This window comes from Castor canadensis, chromosome 7 (assembly GCF_047511655.1).
Source record: "Castor canadensis chromosome 7, mCasCan1.hap1v2, whole genome shotgun sequence".
NCBI lineage: Eukaryota > Metazoa > Chordata > Mammalia > Rodentia > Castoridae > Castor > Castor canadensis.
The window spans coordinates 162,475,771-162,496,505 of NC_133392.1; the positions used below are offsets into that span (position 1 = coordinate 162,475,771).

Sequence of the window (20,735 nt, forward strand, 5' to 3'; positions counted from 1 at the left end):
TCGTCGTCTTTGTGTAACTCTTGGGTTTCTGGTCCTGAAGTCGTCAAAGCTGTTTTTTACTGCCTTCGTCAGTTTTCAGCATGAAGGGAGTGAAAAATGAAAGCCGTTCCCGGTCACCGGGAGCTCAGGAGACAGACTGGCAGCTGGGTGCACAAAATAAGCACTTCAGTCAGCACCCCCATTGTCCCCGCTGGGACAGGGAGGCCAACCGCGTGGCCAGGGGGAGAAGACGTCCATCGCCGCGGAGCTCCGCGTCCCACAGCACGTGCGGCTCGAGCGCCTCTAAGAGGGAGCTCTGCCCGCTGCCGGGGACGCAGGCCGAGGGCTCCGAGGCCACTGAGGTCAGGCGGCGGCGGCGGCGGCCATAGAAACCCGGCAGATCGCTGCGCACGGGAAGAGTCGGGTTCGTCTGATCTCCAGAGCAAGACTAGCCGCGCCCCGCGCCCCGCCCCGGTTCTCGAGTCACCGCTCGGCGACGCCGAGGGGAGGTGCCTAACGCTACTTCTGGGTTCTCGGACCCGAAAACCGCCCAGTCCTCTTGCGTCATCAGTACGCGCCGGCGCAGGAAGTGGTGACGTCCAGGCGCTCGCTGGGCGCTGTTTCTTCCCAGGTGCTGAAAAGGAGGTTCCGAGTTGCCGCCGTCGTTGTGCGTCATCAGCACGCGTCTACGCAGGAAGTGACGACGTTCCCAGCGCGCGCCGAGCACTGTTTCTTCTCTGGCTCGGGGACCGGCGGCAGCGATAGCGGCAGCGGCACAGGGGTGAGTGGCGGTGGGGCGACCTGCCCAAGAGAGCACAGGGCGATCGACGCACCGCGGCCTCGGATCCGGGCGGACCTCGGGGTGGGGACAGCCGTGGATTCGGGAACCAGCGACACCCCCTCTCTCCAGTCCAGTTTCGCCTCCCGCATAAGTTCCAGTGCAGGAGGCGGCGGTTCCAGGCGCTCCCGGGAGCCAACCGCTGACATCCAAAACTTTAGGGTTGAGTGGCTGAACCCAAGGAGGTAGGAACTCGGCTCCCGGGTCAGGCGGCCTGGTTTGCGAGCGCCCCTTCTCCGCACGCCCACCCCAGGCCTCGCAGCACCCTGCGGCGGAGAGTCCAGCCGTCCTGGCTCCGTTTAGCCCAAATGGCCTTTCTGATACTTTCTTTTGACACCAGAGGCAGAGCCAAGTGAGTGCCAGGCATTGACCTAAGCGCTTTTAGCTGGGTGATCTCCTTTTATTCTCGAGCATAAGAAAATTGAGTTGAAGAAAACTAAGTTGCCCACGAACAGAAAAGAGATTATGTTCCAACAGAGTCTTTCCCTCCACTCGAGACATAGTCTGAAACACTCAGAAGTGACTAGGCTTAAGTGTTCCCAAACAACGGAGCTTGCTGTGTCCTGAGGTTGCTTGAATTATTTTTCTTTTTACAGTGTTTTAACTCAAATGGGTGATGAAAAGGACTCTTGGAAAGTGAAAACTTTAGATGAAATTCTTCAGGAAAAGAAACGAAGGAAAGAACAAGAGGAGAAAGCAGAGATAAAACGCTTAAAAAATGTAAGCCATGTTTTTTTAAGTAAGTGGTTTTCTTAAAGGAGATTTAATTTCTTTGCCCTCATTTTTCCATTAGAACAACGCTTCTTCGGTGAAGTTCTTTTGTACTTCCAATGTCACAGGTGAGCCCAAAATCTATTCTAAATAACAAAACATTCATGTAATGAGTTCACATTGAGGCAGTTGATAACACAGAAGTTGTGTCTAAATGAGAATGTCTACTTGGAGAATAAAATGTTCTGAACCTAGAATCACTAGTGCACCTGGACTAATTTTTCTCATTTCATAATACCATTCATTCCCAGGTATTTTTAATATAGTGGGAACTTGCCTTGAAATTAATACGAGTGTTTTCTATCTTTCTTGGTTTGCATAATAACATGGACAGAGTTGTTGGCTGAAGTACCTCTTTTGGTAAAGTCGGGACAGATCATTTGAAACTATATATAAGGATTGTATGAGTTACCAGAAATTATTTGGTGTGTAAAATCTAACAGAAGTCTCAATTTTGGTTCATAGGCAACTAACATACTTGGCGTAGATTCTAGTGTTTCTTGTCATATTTTACGCTGGCTTTAAATTTCCCATCTCAGGTTTTGGGTTCTAGAGACTTGTGAGTCTAATGCCATTGGATTTGAAGAAGAGCTCTTTCTTTATTTTTGTAACATTTGGCCATTGAAAGTGTGTATGGAAGTTTTAGGGTGTTGCCAAAGTTTGGTTTCATTAAAAATACATTGAACTGAGCATGGTGGCAAACACATAATCCTAGCATTCAGGAGGCTGAGGCAGGAGGATCTTGAGTTCAAGGGCAGCCTGGGATACATATCCAGACCCTGTCTCAAAAAAAAAGAAAACTGGGTGGGGTTGATCACACCTGTTAACTCAGCTATATTCGGGAGGTGGAATTTGGGAGGCTTGTGAATTGAGGCCAGCACAGGCAAAAAGCTAGCAAAACCCCGTCACAGCCAACAAGCAGAGTACGGTAGAGTGTGCCTGTGATCTCAGCTATGTGGGATGCCATATGTAAGAGAATGGCAGTCTGAGGTTGGTCCTGGGGCAAAAACTGGAGACCATACCTAAAAATAACTAAAGCAAAAAAATGTGCTGGGGGTGTGGCTCAAATGGTTGTGTGCCAGCCTAGCACTCACAAGGCCCTGAGTTCAAATTCCATACTGCCATAAAAAACAAAGTTTATAAGGAAAATGACTCATTTTCTGTTTGCTTCCTAGTCTGATGACCGGGATTCCAAACGGGATTCCCTTGAGGAGGGGGAGCTGAGGGATCACCGAATGGAGATCACAATCAGGAACTCACCTTACAGAAGAGAGGACTCTATGGAAGACAGGTGAGAGAATGCACCAGACGTTGCAGACTGACTGGGAGCTCTGATTTCTGTTGTAACACATCATTCCCCTCTGAAAACAACAGAATGAGCAATGTGTTCCCTCCTTTGTGGTGATTCTTCAGTCGAGCCAGCTTTTAAATTAGATAATATAGTTAAATGTTTAAGAGTAAAATTTTAGCCAGGAACCAGGCTGATGGGTCCCACCTATCATCCTAGCTACTTGGAAACAGATCCTGTGCAAAAAAAAAAAACGAGACCCTATCTCGAAAACACTAGCTAGGGAATGATGGTATAGCTCAAGCAGTAGAGTGCCTACTTTGCAAGCAGAAAGCACTGAGTTCAATCCCAGGTACCGCCAAAAAAAAAAACAAAAGGGGGTGGGGTTTAGCCAGGTGCTCGAGGCTCACACCTATAATCCTAGCTACTTGGGAGGCTGAAATCAGTTTGAGGCCAGCCTGAGCGAAGAGTTCTTGAGACCCCCCCCACCAGTCTCCAAAATAACCAGAGCATAATAGATTGGAGGTGTTGCTCAAGCAGTAGAGTGCCTGCTTTGCAAGCATAAAGCCCTGAGTTCAAACCCCAGTGCCACCAAAAAAAAAAAAAAAAAAAAAAGAAAAGATTTTACACAAGTAATCCAAATCCAAAGTAGAATGCAGAGAAAGGCCACTGTTAGAAATACCGATGGCAAGATGCATGTCTTGATTCTTTCTGTGCAGAGATATCTGTCATTTGTTCCCTTGTCATATCTTGTGAGATAATTAAAGAAAGTACAACCAGAAATTAAGGTAGAATGATTGCCCTGTAAGTTCTTCCAGGGTCTTGGTGGTATGGTATAGAATCAGTTAAAGATGATGTCAAATGAATTTGATGAATTTGTGAACCAGGTGTAGTGTTACATGACTGTAGTCCTAGCTACTCGGGAAGCTGAGGTAGGAGGAGCACTTATGTCCAGAAGTTCTGGCTGTAGTGCACTGTGCTGATTGGGTGTCTGCACTAAGTTAGGCATCGATACAGTGACCTCCCAGGAGTAGGGGACCACCAGTTGCCTAAGGAGAAATGAACTGGCCAAGGTTAGAAACTCCTGTGCTCATCAAGAGTAGGATTGTACCTGTGAATAGCCAGTGCACTCCCACCTGGGAGACACAGTGAGACCCTGTATCTTAAAAAAAAGAGAGAGAGAATTTGTGAGATATTAAGATTGATAAAATTACAGGAGCATAACAGCTTTAATAAACTGTACATGAAAAAATAAACTGCACATAATGAGGGTGATTTGATGCATTTTTGCATTCTCCTAAAACCATAGCCACAATGAAGATAATGAACACACTCCTGCTTGAGCCACTCTACCAGCCATGAACACACTCCTTACACCCCATATTGACTTCTCATATTCATCTGAACCTTAAAGAGGCTTAAATTTGAGACATCTTTTTTACATGTTTTTTGTTGTTGTTGTTGTTTCTAATGGCAGTACTAGAGTTTGAACTTGGGGCTTCATATTTGCTAAGCAGGTGCTCTGCTACTTGAGCTGTTTCACCAGCAAAATATTTTTTTTTAAGTGATGGTTCAGATTCAGCTTTATTCCACTGTGACTTTTTTTTTCCTTTGGGTGGGGGGGTCCCTAGTTCTCCATGTACTTGCCAGTATGATGTGACTTGTATCTATTTCAGAGGAGAAGAAGATGACTCTCTGGCCATCAAACCACCCCAGCAAATGTCTCGGAAGGAAAAGGCCCATCACAGGAAAGATGAGAAGAGAAAGGAGAAGCGCAGGCACCGCAGCCATTCAACAGAAGGGGGTACTATGTTTTGTTCACGTGTGTTTTTTTGGTGTGTGTGTTTTTGTCAGGAATGGACTTTGAACTCAAGGCTTCACATTTGCAAAGCAGGTGCTCTCCTGCTTGAACCACCTCCAGTCCATTTTGCTCTGGTTATTTTGGAGGTGGTGTCTCTCAAACTGTTTGCCTGAGTTGGTCTTGAACCATGATCCTCTTGGTCTCAGCCTTCCAAGTAGCTAGGATTGCAGGTGTGAGCCATTGCTGGACTCACATATATTTGTTTTTTCTGTCATTATCCGACTTTTCCAGAGCATAGTGGAAAGAGAAGACAAATAAAATTTTAGCTAGAGATATAAAGACATGGGCGATTTCGAATACCCATTTTCCTCATTATCTTGCTTTGGATTACTTTGTCTACAAAATTAATCATTGTTCAGTAAATGCAGGGGAAAACACATAGAAAAGTGGGAGTTGGATTAAGTCCAACTAGTGACTGTGGCTTAATAAGAGTTTTGATTTCATGCCAGTCCCAAAAGGTCTTTGAACCAGGTCCCCATATGTTGCCCAGGCTGGCCTCCTACTCATGGTCCTCCTGCCTCAGCTTACTGAGCACTGGAATTACAGGCTTGCACCACTATGCCTGCCTTTAGGTGTACTGGAAAACTTGCCTTGGGGCATGATTTAAACGTTTTTTGTTTTGTTTTTATTTGTTTGGGTTTTTTTTCTTCAACTCCAAAACTAGGATGTTTTTATTTGTTTTTGAGACAAGGTCTCACTATTTAGTCCAAGCTGGCTTCAAACTCCCATGTGCTGGGATTATAGGCGTGTACCACCATGTCAGGCTATAAATGCATTTGTTAATTCATGTGTTTTTTAGAACATGATATAGAAATCTATTAGCAGGAACAAAGCTTTGTTCTGTATTGGTTATGAATAGTGATTTTTGTAAGTTATGAAACTAATAGATTTAAAAGAAGGTGAAAAGAGGTGAGGAGGATCAGGAGATCAAAGCCAGCCCAGACAAATAGTTCTCTAGACCCTATCTCAAAAATGCCCAAAACAAAAAAGGGCTGGTGGCGTAGCTCAAGTGGTAGAGGGTCCCACCTAGCAAGCATGAGGCCCTGAGTTCAAATCCCCATACTCCAAAGGGACATTGGGAAATAAGTCTTGTTTAGCAATAACCACAGCCTTTTTCTTTCCATAATCAGAGACTTGCCACACAGAGTTTCATATATCTCATTTTTAATTCAATATAAGATTGATTTTTCAAGCTGTTATTTAAGTATTTTAATTTAATTTTCTTTTCCTTTTTTTTTTTTGGTAATATTGGGGTTTGAACTCAGGGTTTCACATTTGTGAAGGTAGGCAGGCACTGTACCACTTGAGCCACCCATTCAGCCTTCCTGATTTAATTTTTAAGTTAAACTTTTGGAAGTTGAGGTTCTTTGTGTGACACTTGTCATGTCTCATCAGGGAAGCATGCTAGAGTGAAAGAAAAGGAAAGAGAACATGAACGTCGGAAGCGCCATCGAGAAGAGCAGGATAAAGCTCGCAGGGAATGGGAAAGACAGAAGAGGAGGGAGCTGGCAAGAGAACATTCCAGGAGAGAGAGGTGAGGCTTGCTGATTAAGGAGCTTTAGTCAAGTGCTGTGGTCAGTGTCCTATTGAGGCAGGGGATAAAAGGTACTTGGTGTCAGAAGGCAGCTTTGGCACATGAACATAGGAAATGCCACAATAGATGCTGGGTGGAAGTGAGAGTTTTCCTGGAGGGAGTGACTTTTACTGTATCTGCCAGACAGGTGGATGTGAATTGACAGGGAAGGTAACAAAGGGCCCAGGAGTCTGGTGCGAGACCTTCAGGAGGGTCCTGGCTCACCCAGAGATTCAGTTCAGTGATAGGTTAAGGAAAGGGTTATTGCAGGGAAATGCTGGAGGTTGCAATGGGAATTTAGACACAAGGCCAGACAGGAAGCAGTGGAAATGGAAAAGGAGGTGCAGTGGGAGGGGTGGTCTTCGTGAAGGCCTCTGAGCCTGTGACATTGGGGTATGAGGCAAGTTCCCTCTGGGAGGAACATGAGGTCTGAAATGTTAAAGCTGTGATAAAGAGTGCTGTCATCCCTGAGGAAGCTGGCGAGTACACATACATGAATTCTGACAGATCACTGCTGAGGAGAATTGTGTGAATGTTCCCCACTCTGCTCTGCTCTGAGTTTACCTCTGATAACCAGTGACATAGACTGCTTATGGATGTGGTCTAGCATGGGGTGACCAGGGAAATGGATTGCTTAGGGACCTCTGTCACATTGGAAATAGACTCTGTTTCTTTCCAATGTAAAAGGACAGAACAATAAGAAAGAAAACCTCCAAGGCCTTGACCCAGTCTGGGAGCTGGGACACTAGACTCGTGTCCAAATTCCTTTCCAAATTCCTCTCCCATCAGCTCAGACTCTTAGGAGAGACATCTGTTTACCCCTATATTGTGATCTGACCAGGTGAGAGCTGGGAGCTGGTGTGCTGCATGAGGGAGTGTGCAGGTATTGGCCATTCCCAGCAGGTAATGCTGAACAGAGCATGGAAGGAGAGTGAGAGGGGTATTGGCTCTCGTTGAGGAGGAGCAGCGTGGAGACGCTGAGTCCTGGCAGTTAATCACCCATGCTTACAAAACAGACTGTACTGGGCACTGAGTGCCTTGTGCAGTGAGGGGAGGTTATTAGGCAACATTTGGGCTTCTGTGTAGATGTCCCAGAAGGTAAAGCAGGAGGAGCAGGAGGCACGTATTGGACAGACTTCTGGCTTGGACCAAACAAGATCTGCCAGTTTTCTCCCAAAAAAGCTTTAAAGCTTTACAAAATTGAGGAAAACCACCATATTTGTGCTTTGGAAGCTGCCCAGAGGATAATCTGAGAAGCACATATACTTGGAAAACTATTGGGCTGTGGGTGAGAGCAGTTGGAATTGGCCTTCTAGCCTGGGTTCTGCTCCTTTACTGTCTTCCCCCAGCTTGGTCAGCATAGAGGTTTTGCCAAGGCAGCGCAGCAAGGCCACCAGCACCCGCAGCTTCTTTGCTGCCTTTGAAAGGGGTCACTCAGTGTTCAGTGCTGCACAGTGCCCTCCCCATCAGTGTTGTCATCAGCTAGTGATGGTCTGCAAAAAGTACAGAAGGCGGGGCCATGATAATCTTCTGTGTTGCCCTCATTTTATCTCTGTTTATTTGTTTGTTTGTTTTTGCAGTACTGGGGATTGAACTCTCAGGGCTTTGCACTTGCAAGGCAGGTGCTCTACCACTTGAGCCACTCTACCAGACCTTGCTCCCAGCAAAGCACCACGAGTTGTTTGATTTCACTTTTTCTTTTTTCTTTTTTTTTGCAGTGCTAGAGATGATGGAACCCAGGGCCTCAAGCATGCTAGGCAGGTGCTCTGCAGAGCTACACTCCCAGGCCTTGGTTTCTTGAGACAGGGTCTCACTCTGTAGCCCTAACTGGCATCAAACTCTTGCTCTTCCAGCCTCTACCTCCTTGTGCTAGGATTACAGGCTTGCACCACCATAACTGGCTTGATTTCATCATTTTTATGTGTTCATTATGTGTGTGTAATGATACTCCTTTTAAAACCTGAATTAGCTTTTCAGGTTGTATTCAGACTATATTAACATGAAAAATTAACTCTGACACATGAATTTTGTCACTTTATGTGGCTGGCCACATGTTTCAGTCACCAATACTTCCTACACTCTGGGAAATGCCTTCTTTATTTCCAAGCAACCTGCCTTCTGCCCTCCTGTGTTACATTTAAGCCCACACTGTTTCAGGCTGGGGTGTCCCAGGATCCATCTGCCTGGACAGCCCACTGAAAGAAAGTTATCCCCCTGGCCTCTGGGCTATAGCCTCCTCCCCACCTTTCCCGATAGGCTTCCCTGCCTCTGCCTCCTTTACAGCCTGGGCACATTGATTTTTTTTTTTTTTTTTTTGCAGAACTGAGGTTTGAATTCAGGACTTTGTGCTTGCAAAGCATGTGCTCTACTTTTTGAGCCATGCCTCCAGTCCATTTTACTATTTTGGAGATAGGGTCTGTTAAGAAATACTTGCCCTTGCTGACCTCCAACCTCCATCCTCCCCATCTCAGCCTCTCCAAGTAGCTAGGATTACAGGCATGAATCACCAGCCCCCAGCCACATTGACCTGATCAGGTGGTTTTAATATGCATTACATACTTAGATACTTGCTGTGTTTTCTTAGGGCTACTAGCAAACATGCCACGACCAGTAGGTTTTCAGTTTCTGAGGGTGACTGCCACTTTTTGTGGTACTTTGTTCTATCCTGCAGTGGCTCACTAAGAATAGTGCTCATGCTGTGTGCATGTGTCTCCAGCTCCTAAGCAGTCCTTTGTAGATTAGCAGCATGCAAAGACACTGTGTAAGTTGAGCAGAAAACCTAAGAAATGGCTGTTTTCTATTTTCTGTAATGATAAGATAGAAACTTACTATGTAGCCTGGATTGGCCTCACACACACTGCCCTCCTGCTTCAACCTCCCAAGTGCTGGGATCATAGGCATGCACTACCATGCCACACCATGCCTGGCAAGAAAGCAAGCTTTCTGCTTTTTCCAGGGACCGCCTGGAGCAGTTAGAGAGGAAGCGAGAGCGGGAGCGCAAGATGCGGGAGCAGCAGAAGGAGCAGCGGGAGCAGAAGGAGCGGGAGCGGCGGGCAGAGGAGCGGCGCAAAGAGCGGGAGGCCCGAAGGGAAGGTGCTCTTCCATGGGGCCCCTGCCTGGGCAGCTCACACAGGTTTCCTGCAGGCACTCATCTCTGCCTCAGTGCATGTGCTGTCCCCACCCTGAGCTGGCCCTGGGCAGAGCACCCACAGGGCGAGCCAACGTTGATGGGTGGGAAGGCCAGACATGGTTGAGCAAAGGTAGTGCTGGGCCAGGGTGTGTAGCCAGGCCTGTCCTTGCCAGACATGGTACTATATTGTCGGCTGCCCTTTTGTTGGGCACACTTGAGAGGTGGATTCCTGGCTCCTGAACTCCAGTTTTTGAAAATTGTAGAACTGTGGCAAATATAGGCTGGAGACTCGAGTGTAGGGCACCTGCCTGACAAGTTCACCAAACCCCAGTACCACACACACATACAAGATACATGGGAAATACACCAACCATCTTTAAGTGTACATTCAGTGGCTTTAAGTATATTCACATTGCTGCACACCATCCCCACCATCCATCCCCAGAACTCTTTCTACCTACATTGTTCCCATAAGTGACTCCCATCATCCTCCACTCCCAGCCTGACACCCTCCATCGTGTTTCTTATTGCTAGGGACCTGACAATCGTCATTTCCTCTGGAGTGGAATTATGCATTGTCTTTGTGGCTGGCTTATTCCTCTCAGCATAAAGTCTTCAGGGCCCGTTCTTGTGGTAGCTTGTGCTACCTTCCTTTTGGAGGCTGTCTGGTAGGAAGGACTTAATTTTGTTTTTATTTTTGTTTGTTTTTTCATTTTCTACCTGCCTTATTGCTTTCTTTGTCCCTCATTTCCTGCATTACTGCCATCCTTTGTGGGGTTTTTCATTTGTATGTTTTTGTGTACTGGAGGTTGAACTCGGTTTTGTGCTCTTTGGGCAGGCACTCTACTACTTGAGCCATACCCCCAACCCATATATCAGTTCTGTCCAAATTAACTTGTAAGTATTTGTTGGGTTTTGGGAAGGTTCTGGGGATTGAACTCAGGGTCTTGCACTTTGCTAGACAAGCGCTCTACTACTTGAGCTATGCCCCCTTGCCCATTGTTGACTTTTTTGGTTTTGTTTTGTTTGTGAAATGTTTGTGTTCCTTTCCCCTTTTCTTTTGTGTACATTCTGCATGTTTTTTGTGGTTATCATGGAGATTACATTTAACATCCTAAAGTTATAGCACCAGTTTTAATTCATACCTGCTTTGCTTCTGTAACATGCAAAACTTTGCTTTATTACATCTCCATCCCTGCCTGCCTCAATTGTTGATGTCACATGTCATCTTTATGATTGATGTCCATAAACCAGTAACTTTTTAAAAATGCACTTGTCTTTTAAGTCATGTAGCAAACAAAAAGTCAAGTTATAAACAGTTGTTACACAGTTACACTAGCTTTTACAACCCCATGTATTTACCTTTACTGAACTCTTTCTTCAGACTTTCATCCTCTCCGCCTCCCTTTTTGCCTGTGGGGGCTCCTATGAGGGCTTTCTGCGAGACAGTCTAGTGGTGACCAAGTCCTGCAGCGCTTTTTTATCTGGGAATGTCTTAAATTCTCCCTCACTGTATCTGTAGGCCAGGTATAGGATTTTTGGCAGGCAGTTTTTTTCTTTCAGATGTATCACATCACTGGCTTCTGCCTCAGTTTAGAATACAACCTCTGCTTTTGGGCTTCTCTGTCTTTGCAGTTTCATTGTAACCTATCTCATGTGGGAGTTTATCCTACTTGGAGTTTGTTAAGATTCTTGAATGTTAATATTCACGTCTTCCAAAAACTGTGGGACTTCAGAAGTTACCCTTTGAATTCTCTCTGTCCCCCTCTTCTTCCTGGACTCCTGTGAGCCCAGGTGGTCTGTTTGCTGCTGTTCTTCAGGTCCCCTAGGCTCTGTGGGCTCCTATTCAGTTGTTTTTCTATTTTTCAGGTTTTGTTTCTATTATCCTATCTTCAGGTTCACTGAACCCAGGATCTGCCTTTCTGTCCCTCCTTTAATGGATTGTGTATTTCCATTATTGTAATTTTTTTTTTTTTTTTTGAGGTACTGGGTTTTGAACTGGGCTTCATGGTTGCTAGGCAGGCACTCTATCACTTGAGCCACCACCCCACCAGCCATTTTTTATGTTGGGTATTTTCAAGATAGGCTTGCAAATTATTTGCCTGGACTGGCTTCAAAGCAAGATCCTCCTGATCTCTGCCTCCTGAGTAGCTGGGATTACAGCCATGAGCCACAACCACCCGACTCCATTATTGTATTTTTCAGCTCTAAAATTAATGTTTTTAGTTTTCCTGTTTCTTTCCATGTTAATGCACCATTTTCTTAACTTTTGCCATGTCGTCTCCCTTTAGTTCTTTGAGCATCTTTGAGCCAATTGTCTTAAGTCTTGTTTTTGCCTTATGTCTGTTCACACACAGGGAATTTGCTAACAGAAAACACTAGTTTGAGGTGTTCCGTTCACAAGTGGTGCTGTTTGAAGGGATAGGGTGACATCTTCAGACTGTATTATCTTCATACCTGAGTGGGCAGGGCTCTGATGGCTGAGTCTGGCTTTTATGTCCTCCTGTGGCCCAGCATTTGGTATGTGAGGCGGTTCTGTCCACTCCTTGTACCCCTGGGCCATGCCCGGGCAGCAACATAGCAACACCTATGGAGAATGGACCTCTGTTGGCCTGCCCTCACCTCTAAGATGCAGCAGATGGTTTCCTTGCCAGAAGGATCAACACGTGGACCAAGGTGTTACTGAAGGACCTAGATGCACAGGCCCTGCCAAGTGCATTCTCTCCTTAGGTCCAAGGCTAATGACCTGCTCTTACTCTCTTCCTTTGAGGCCATTCCTGCAGGTTGGCACCAGGCTCGTCTTTGTCAAGGAGATATGCTATCAGGTCTTCAGGGCAGTTTTGTGGGTTTACTTTTTTCTTGAATGGGACATGCTTTCCTGTTTGATTTGATGTGTTGTGATTTTGTTTGTGGGGATTTGGCCAGTTGTGATAATCTGGAACTCAGACCCTTCTCAGGGCTCACTGTGCTGTTTGATTGGCACCTTCTCTGCTGAAGATAAACCTGGTGTTTCCTCCTGGGTCACTTCTGAGCCTGCACCTGTTCCTGTGCATGTTCAGTAACTTTCTGACCTCCTGTGTGTTCAGTTGCTTTAATGTCCTTGTCTGGCTCCTAGACAAGGGGTGGCAGTGCAGCTTGGTCCTTACACACTCAGAAAGCCATCCTGGGTAGAGGGGTTGCAACAACAGCTGATTGCAAGCATCAGCCAAAGCATAGGACCCTGATGGTCAGATGACAGGGTCCTTTTGTCTCTGTTGGTCCTGCAGGGCAGCCTGAGATCTCCAGCACAGCTGCTGGCCTGGGGGTGGGAGTGGGCAGCTGCTGTGGTGCTAAGAGATAAATTGACCATGGATAACCACAGTTGACTGTTCAAGCCTCTCCTGGGACTGCACGCTGTCAACAGACTCCAGAGTTCCACACTTTTGCATAAGACAGATTTTGCCAGCTGTTGCCATCCAGTCGATGTCTGGTGTTTCTCACTTTGTTATTTTCCCAACCAGTGAAGATGTGTCTAAAAGGTCCCTTAGTCCTTGGGGTCAGCCCATGGCCTCTGATGTCAATGATGTTGGTCCCGTGTATGCACTGTAGGTGTGTCTGCCCAGGTGCAGGTGTGGGGTATCCCAGGGAAGCTATGTCCAGAGTGAGGCCTTGTTGGAAAGACTGCCAGCATCATCTCCACTCTTTCCTGTGTCATCAGTTTCTGCGCATCATCGCACAATGAGGGAGGACTACAGTGACAAAAGCAAGGCCAGCCACTGGAGCCGCAGCCCGCTACGACCACCACGGGAACGCTTTGAGCTGGTGGACTCCCGGAAGCCAGGTGAGGCCAGGCTAGTGCTCATTTCAAGTCACCATGGAATGTTATTCCTGGAGATGCTTGAACATAAAAATTGGCTTCCTTAACAATTTTATGAAATTAAGGAAAGCCCAACAAAGCAATTTCCTTACTGCAATAAAACAATACACTGGTTACAGTGCCCCCATGTTTTGGGGGATTGTTGACATTTGCCTGAAGTAATGCATGCGTGTATGTGGATGGGCTATTTTTCATACAGAGCGAAGTTGGTCCTTGTGTGCATCTCTTGGGTAGTGCAATCTTGTTTACTATAAAAACATTTCCCGCTGGACACTGGTGGCTCACGCCTGTAATCCCAGCTATTCAGGAGGCAGAGATCAGGAGGATCACAGTTTGAAGCTAGCCATGGCAAATACTTCGAAAGACGCGATCTCGAAAATCAGACACACACACACACACACACACACACACACACACACACACACAGCTGGTGGAGTGGTTCAAGGTGTCGACCCTGAGTTCCAGCTGATACCACAAAAAAAAACACCTTTTCCCAAGGGCTGGGGATGAAGCTCAGTAGTTCAGTGTTTGCCTAGTATGCATGAGACCCTGGGTTTGATACCCAGTACCACAAAAATAAATAAATAAAAAATAAATAAATTCCCCAAATTCACATTTGATGGTTTGTTTCACAAGTAAAAGAAGAGAAAATGGAAGAAAGAGACTTGCTGTCTGACCTACAGGACATCAGCGACAGTGAGAGGAAAACCAGCTCAGCCGAGTCTTCATCAGGTACCTGAGCCCCAGCTGAGATCTTGACTGTTGCTGCCACACAAGGGAAAGCCATGGCTTACCTGAGTTTCTTTTGCAGCGGAATCGGGCTCAGGCTCCGAGGAAGAAGAGGAAGAGGAGGAAGAAGAGGAGGAAGGGAGCACCAGTGAGGAGACAGAGGAGGAGGAGGAGGAGGAAGAAGAGGAGGAGGAAGAGGAGGAGACTGGAAGCAACTCTGAGGAGGCCTCGGAGCAGTCTGCAGGTGAGGAGCCTGCAGATCCTGATGGTTTTCACGGATTTAAAAGCATTGAGCTCACTGTGGAGAGTTTAGTGATGGTACAAAATAATTTGATACCTCACTTAAGAACATTTCCAAACTGAAATTGCCTTACTCTGTGGGACTCAGGCCCTAAAATTGAGGAGAACCTTGGCTGCTTTTCCTCTGCTCATGCTGACCCTTAGACCAGCAGCTCCAAGGTCAGGGCTCACCCTCATGCTGTTCTGAGCAGTTCCTGTTTCCAAATACTTGTTTCTTTGCAGAAGAAGTAAGCGATGAAGAAATGAGTGATGATGAAGAGCAAGAAAATGAAAACCACATCTTGGTTGGTAAGGACCTCCCTATAATAGCATACCATATCCTCTTTCTGGCCCCATTAACACGGACCGTCTGTAGCACTTAATGCCCCATGAACTCGTGATTTTTCCACAAATGCTGCAGTGAGCTCCTGCCCTGGCAATGTCCAAAAACTGGGAGCTAGCTGAGAGGGCCCCAACTCCTGAGGACACACTATTGGGCGTACAGTCTGTGCCCACGGGGGCTGACATTGCATAGCAAGGAATAGCAGTAGCTGACAGCATCCTTCTGAGTGCCCACTGTCACTGGAATACTGAAGGAGGCTATTAGAAGCTTCTGGGTTTGATGGTGCAGACACTTACTTGAGAGGGAGAGCCTCCATCAGGCAGCAGGACCTGGTAGGCATGAGTTCTGGGCATGCCCACTCCATATGGCACCTGCCCTCGTTCTCAGAGCTCGGTGTCTGGCTCAGTGGCTTTCTTCACCTAGCTCACCAGTACCATAGAACTTGATATCTTTTGTTCACGGGTTGGACCCAATACCAGCTCCCATGTGGAGGAGACAGGCCGTGCTTCCCTTGCCATGCACTCAGGCCCCAGAACAGGAGTGCTGGTAGCACTTGCTTATTCCTGGTTTCATAATTAAGTTTAACGTTTAAAGTTCCAGAGTCACGATTTGACCGAGATTCCGGGGACAGTGAAGAAGGGGAGGAAGAAGTGGGCGAGGGGACCCCACAGAGCAGCGTCCCAACTGAAGGGGACTACGTGCCTGACTCCCCAGCTCTGTCGCCTATTGAGCTCAAGCAGGAGCTGCCCAAGTACCTGCCGGCCCTTCAGGTCAGGCCTCACTCCTACCCTTACCCCTGGCCTGCTCCCTGCTTTGGTGATCTGAGACAAGCAGGTGGCCAAGATCAGAGCCAAATTAAGGAAGCTACTACCCCTGAGCAGCAATCTGGCTGCCTAGGCACTGCTGCCAGCCTCCTGTGAGCTTGGTTATGGTCCTTCCTCATGCCTGTCAGCACTGAGGAGGCTTCCTGGGCATCAGGAGCTACATGCTGTTGCGTCTTCCCTCCCTTGGCCCCTGAACAGGTGGGCAGGCAGTCAGCGTAGAGGCCAGTGAGTGTTGGACACTGCTGGGAGGGATTGGGAGCATGTGCCTGGAACACCACTGTGGGACCTAGTTGCCTACGCCTGAGATTCATCAGCAAGCACCTCTGCCCAGTAGTGCTTCTGGGTAGCATGAGCCTAGCCATAGGCCACACAGAGTGCTAGCACCCCAACCCATGGTGTACACGGAGGGAAGGCATTTCATGCTGTAAGCAGGTGGGCCTTGCCTTTCTCCAGGTATCACAGTCTTCCAGGCAGAAAGATGCTGTTGTTCACCCTGGCTTTATTTTGTACTAAAGTGGTAGGTGGTCTCAGAAGAAAGCAGAGAAAGAACAAAGTTGCTGCTGTTCCCCCCCCACACACTCATTGTCCTCCTGAGGACACTAAAGTTTTTCTGCATACCTGCCTTATGCAAGGTGTGGCATGGGCATTGATGAGAGCTCCCCTCAGTCAGCATGGCTGCCGAGCCCTCATACCACTGCTGCCTCCCCAGGGCTGTCGGAGCGTGGAGGAGTTCCAGTGCCTCAATAGGATTGAAGAAGGCACCTATGGGGTGGTCTACAGAGCCAAGGACAAGAAAACAGGTGGGACGGAGTCCTGCTGTGTCACACTAAGGGAGGGGTTTGGCAAGGAGTGGGCAGCAGGCAACAGCCCAGACAGGCAGCATTCTTCAGGAGTGGCAGTCAGTGGGTCACCCCTGCACTACTGCCAGCCCAGGCTTGGAGGTTCTTCTATTTCCCTGAAGAGTTCTACTTGGTCCTCATGCTGACTCTGGGAGGGACAGTGATCATCCCGCCCCTGGCAGCTGGCCTGGGCTCCTGGCCACTGTACCCTGTGACCTCTGCCTGTGGCAGAGGTGGATTCCCATCTACAAGGCCCTGTGCACCTTCAGAGTCAGCCCTGCCTTTCCCTGGTGCCAGGCATTGGGCTGTGCCATCTCTTGCAGGCACCAGGTTCTGACTTAAGTGTTGCACACCTGACTAAGGCTCTGCTGTTCACTATGACAGCAGGTGGTACACTCCAGGGGTGAGAGATAATGCCAGGGGAGTGGCAGGCATACATTGATAGCAGGAAGATGTGCTTTAAGCTCCACGTATCCACAGGTTGGGATTTCCTTCTTTTTTTTTTTTTTTTTTTTTTTTGGTGGTGGTGGTGTTGATATCTAATCTAGGTGACCGCTAGCCACTGAGGTACACCCCTAGCTCAGGGTTCTTCTTCTTAGAGCAAGGTCTTTACTATGAAATAAAAAATGCTCTATAAACAGAAAGTCAGAACCTAGGCCCTCAGAGGGTCTTGCTGTGTTGCTCAGGCTAGCCTGAACTCTTGATTCTTCTGCTTCCACCTTCAAAGTACTGGGATTAGAGGCATGTGCCACTTCACCTGGTCTAATTATATAATTTTCTTTTTTTTTTTTTTTTTTTTTTTAGTACTTACTGAGTTGAGGGTCTCAAACACTTTTTGCCTGGGCTGGCCTCAAACTGCTGTCCTCCCAATCTCCACCTCCTGAGTAGCTGGGATTGCAAGTATGATTACATGCTAGGATTCTACCCAGCCTTACTTACATGGTTTTCTTTCAGATGAAATTGTGGCTCTGAAGCGGTTGAAGATGGAGAAGGAGAAGGAGGGCTTCCCGATTACATCACTGAGGGAAATCAATACAATTCTCAAGGCCCAGCACCCCAACATCGTTACTGTCAGAGTGAGGCCCGGCCCCTGAAGAGGGGTATTCCCATGGGAAGGGAGAAGGTTCCTGAGGTCAGGTGTTCAGCAAACTTTCACAGCAGAAAAGTAGACATTAGTTTCCCAAAATGTCTTAGTAGGTCTTTGCTGCCCATTAGTGTCTGCCTAGGATTTCAGGTTTACTGGGAGAGCCGGTGGCTGCAGGGTGGGGTTAGAGGATGTACCAAGCACCCACAGACCCCCCCCCCCCACCAACCCCGTCTATTCCTAGGAAATTGTCGTAGGCAGCAACATGGACAAGATTTACATCGTGATGAACTATGTGGAGCATGACCTCAAGAGCCTGATGGAGACGATGAAGCAGCCCTTCCTGCCAGGTAGGGCCATGTGCTACCCTGCAGGCTGCTGGCCATTGGAGGGAAGACACCTCCGTACCTGGGTGGGCTGTGCTCCTTGGTTGTGAAATGTGGGCAGGACACTCAGGCTATGCCATGAGGGGGTAGCCCTTTGAGCATTGTCCTTGTAGTGATTCCAGTGACACTCCATACTGACCACAATGTGCCCAAGGGCCACGCTGGTCAATCCTGGGACAAACTTCCCCCAGAAGTCTCTGGCAGCTTCTGGGTCACCTAAATGACCCTGGAGGGCCCTGGGCCTGTTGTGGGGCATCAAGGGCTCACTGGTGTGGGGTGTGCGTGTGACCCCAGCACTTTCCCAGGGGAGGTAAAGACCCTGATGATCCAGCTGCTGCGTGGAGTGAAGCACCTGCATGACAACTGGATCCTGCACCGGGACCTCAAGACTTCCAACCTGTTGCTGAGCCACGCTGGCATCCTCAAGGTGAGTCCCACCTGCCACCCACTCTGCTCTGGAGCCCACGGCAGTCCTCATAGACTCCCTCTATCCTTACAGGTGGGTGACTTTGGGCTGGCCCGGGAGTATGGGTCACCCCTGAAGGCCTACACCCCAGTAGTGGTGACCCTGTGGTATCGAGCTCCAGAGTTGCTGCTTGGCGCCAAGGTGAGTCTGGGGGTCTGAGAGCTTCCCCTGCCTGCAGTGACCTCGCTTAGACTTGGGGCTGACACTAAGAGTGTGGGCCTGTAGGCACTTGAGCCGTGAGTATCCTTTGACTCTTAGGAATACTCCACAGCTGTGGACATGTGGTCAGTGGGATGCATCTTTGGGGAGCTGCTGACACAGAAGCCCTTATTCCCTGGAAAGTCAGAAATTGATCAGATCAACAAGGTTTTTAAGGTGCGTATGGAAGCTAGACCATCCATCTGTTGTGGATGTTGGGCCCTGTTGTGGTTGTGCAGGCACCATCAGGAGCAGCTGAGGATGAGGGTCAGGGTTGGGGGGCTCAGATCACAGAATGGCCTCTTTTTCTTTGATGGGACTGGGGTTTGAACTTTGCCTTTGCAGAGCTGGTGCTCTACCACTTGAGCCACACCTCCAGTCCATTTTGCTCTGGTTATTTTGGAGATGGGGTCTCACAAACTAGTTGTCCAGGCTGGCCTCAAATCATGATCCTCCTGATGTCAGCCTCACAAGTAGCTAGGATTACAGGTATGAACCACCAGCACCCAACAATAGCATGGCCTCTTGGTAGCCTGTCCTTTGATAACCACGGCCATGCATTAGCACGATGCACCAGATAGCAGGCTCCTTCCCTGTGGGTGTGGCCAGTTCAGACACCCCTGTCTTTCAGGACCTGGGGACCCCCAGTGAGAAAATCTGGCCTGGCTACAATGACCTCCCAGCTGTCAAGAAGATGACCTTCAGCGAGTATCCATATAACAACCTGCGAAAACGTTTTGGGGCCCTGCTTTCAGACCAGGGATTTGATCTAATGAACAAGTGAGTCCTGGGGTAGCATGGTCTCTGTGACCATAGGGGCCCTGTGCTTGTTCCTTGGCTCCAAGCCTGGTGCCTGGGAGCCCTTTGAAGGATGCCAGACAGGTGGGCACCTCTCCTCCCTAGGCCTCTCACCTGCATCCCAGCCCGCATGGCGGGTGCCCATTGCCCTGTGCTGTTCTCCCCAGGTTCCTGACATATTTCCCTGGGAGAAGGATCAATGCAGAAGATGGCCTCAAGCATGAGTATTTCCGAGAGACCCCCCTCCCTATTGATCCCTCGATGTTCCCCACGTGGCCTGCCAAGAGCGAGCAACAACGGGTGAAGCGTGGCACGAGTCCACGGCCCCCTGAGGGTGGCCTGGGCTACAGCCAGTTGGTGAGAGGCCCGGCTGGCAAGGGTCCCCCTGGGGGGCACTGGCTGAGGCACAGTCCTCATAGTACACACCTTGCTTCACAGGGTGATGATGACCTGAAGGAGACAGGCTTCCACCTCACCACCACAAACCAGGGGGCCTCAGCTGCAGGCCCTGGCTTCAGCCTCAAGTTCTGAAGTCAAAGCGACCCTGGCCCATTCCCCGGCAGCAGGGCTCCTGCCCTGCCTGGACATGTGGGTCCTGCATCCAGAGCTGCCATGAGCCAGGACCCCTGTCTTGGAACTCTTCATCTAAACTTGATTTTCCACGTTTTGGTTTTTATATTTTGATTTGTAAATTTGTAGAATTAAATCACTATTTCCTTTTTGGAATGAAAAGCTGTATGTTTCCAGATGTGTCTGCCTTGCCTCGTTAGGAAGGGTGGGTGTCTGCAGGTGTCAGAGTGGGCAACCCACCCCTCTCCACAGCAGAACCTTGGTCTGGAGCAGAGCCAGCGTTCTCTGCTTGTGGGTCTCGGGGACCAGAGATCTGTGTCTGTGTGAGTGAGCAAGGTGGTCATGCTCACCCAGCTGTCCAGACCAGCGCTGTTCACATGGGCCTCAGTCGCAGATCCGTATGTGTGGTAGCCTCAGCCATGGTGGGTTTTCATACATGAGGTTGTTAACGTTTTAGGATGTAGTAAACTATTCTTGGAGGAAGCTCTGGTGTGTTCTTTCTGGTGTGTCCTGGGTGTGCTCTGGAGGACAACTACTAGCTGCCTGAGCTTAGGGAAGAGGACTGGGGTGACAGGATTGGGTACAGCCCTGTGGCTTCTGACCCCATTTGGGCTGAGCATGGTGATGGCCTCATACAGCAGAAGGGGTGCCTAGCTGTGCCTGCACCTCTGCCCAAGATGGTCCTCAACCCCCTTCCCTGACACTTGAGACCCCACCGTGGGCTCCTCTTGGTTCACCCAGGTGATGCTGCTGGCACTTGAGCTTCAGTTTACCCATTGCTCCAGAGGCCATCAGCCCTTGTCCTGTCAGTATGTCCTCACCCCAAGGGACTGCAGAAGTAGGGGAAGTCTGACACCCCAGGCTCCCCACATCCAAGTGGACAAGAACTGAGTAGGGCTGCTGCCCGTCTACAGCAGGGCCCA

General features: G+C 48.6%; 1 protein-coding gene across 6 annotated transcripts; it reads left to right on the forward strand.

Annotated features, from left to right (window-relative positions):
• The first annotated feature begins 472 nt into the window (after positions 1–472).
• On the forward strand, positions 473–19,974 carry Cdk11b (cyclin dependent kinase 11B). Of its 6 annotated transcripts, none has more exons than XM_020171421.2 (20): positions 473–760; positions 1,414–1,537; positions 2,764–2,879; positions 4,553–4,680; positions 6,133–6,271; positions 9,267–9,403; positions 13,138–13,260; positions 13,933–14,028; positions 14,108–14,269; positions 14,548–14,613; positions 15,242–15,417; positions 16,181–16,271; positions 17,265–17,386; positions 17,639–17,744; positions 18,086–18,207; positions 18,280–18,387; positions 18,505–18,621; positions 19,076–19,224; positions 19,410–19,599; positions 19,681–19,974. In XM_020171421.2, exons 2-20 carry the CDS (start codon positions 1,427–1,429, stop codon positions 19,771–19,773), a joined length of 2,352 nt encoding a protein of 783 aa, XP_020027010.1. In that variant the 5' UTR covers positions 473–760; positions 1,414–1,426; the 3' UTR covers positions 19,774–19,974. The 6 variants fall into 6 exon arrangements, with proteins under 6 accessions (XP_020027010.1, XP_073937681.1, XP_020027011.1 ...); XM_020171422.2 differs by lacking the exon at positions 473–760 and adding an exon at positions 781–1,002; XM_074081579.1 differs by lacking the exon at positions 473–760 and adding an exon at positions 1,611–1,656 and having other exon boundaries at positions 1,443–1,537.
• The last annotated feature ends 761 nt before the right edge of the window (positions 19,975–20,735 follow it).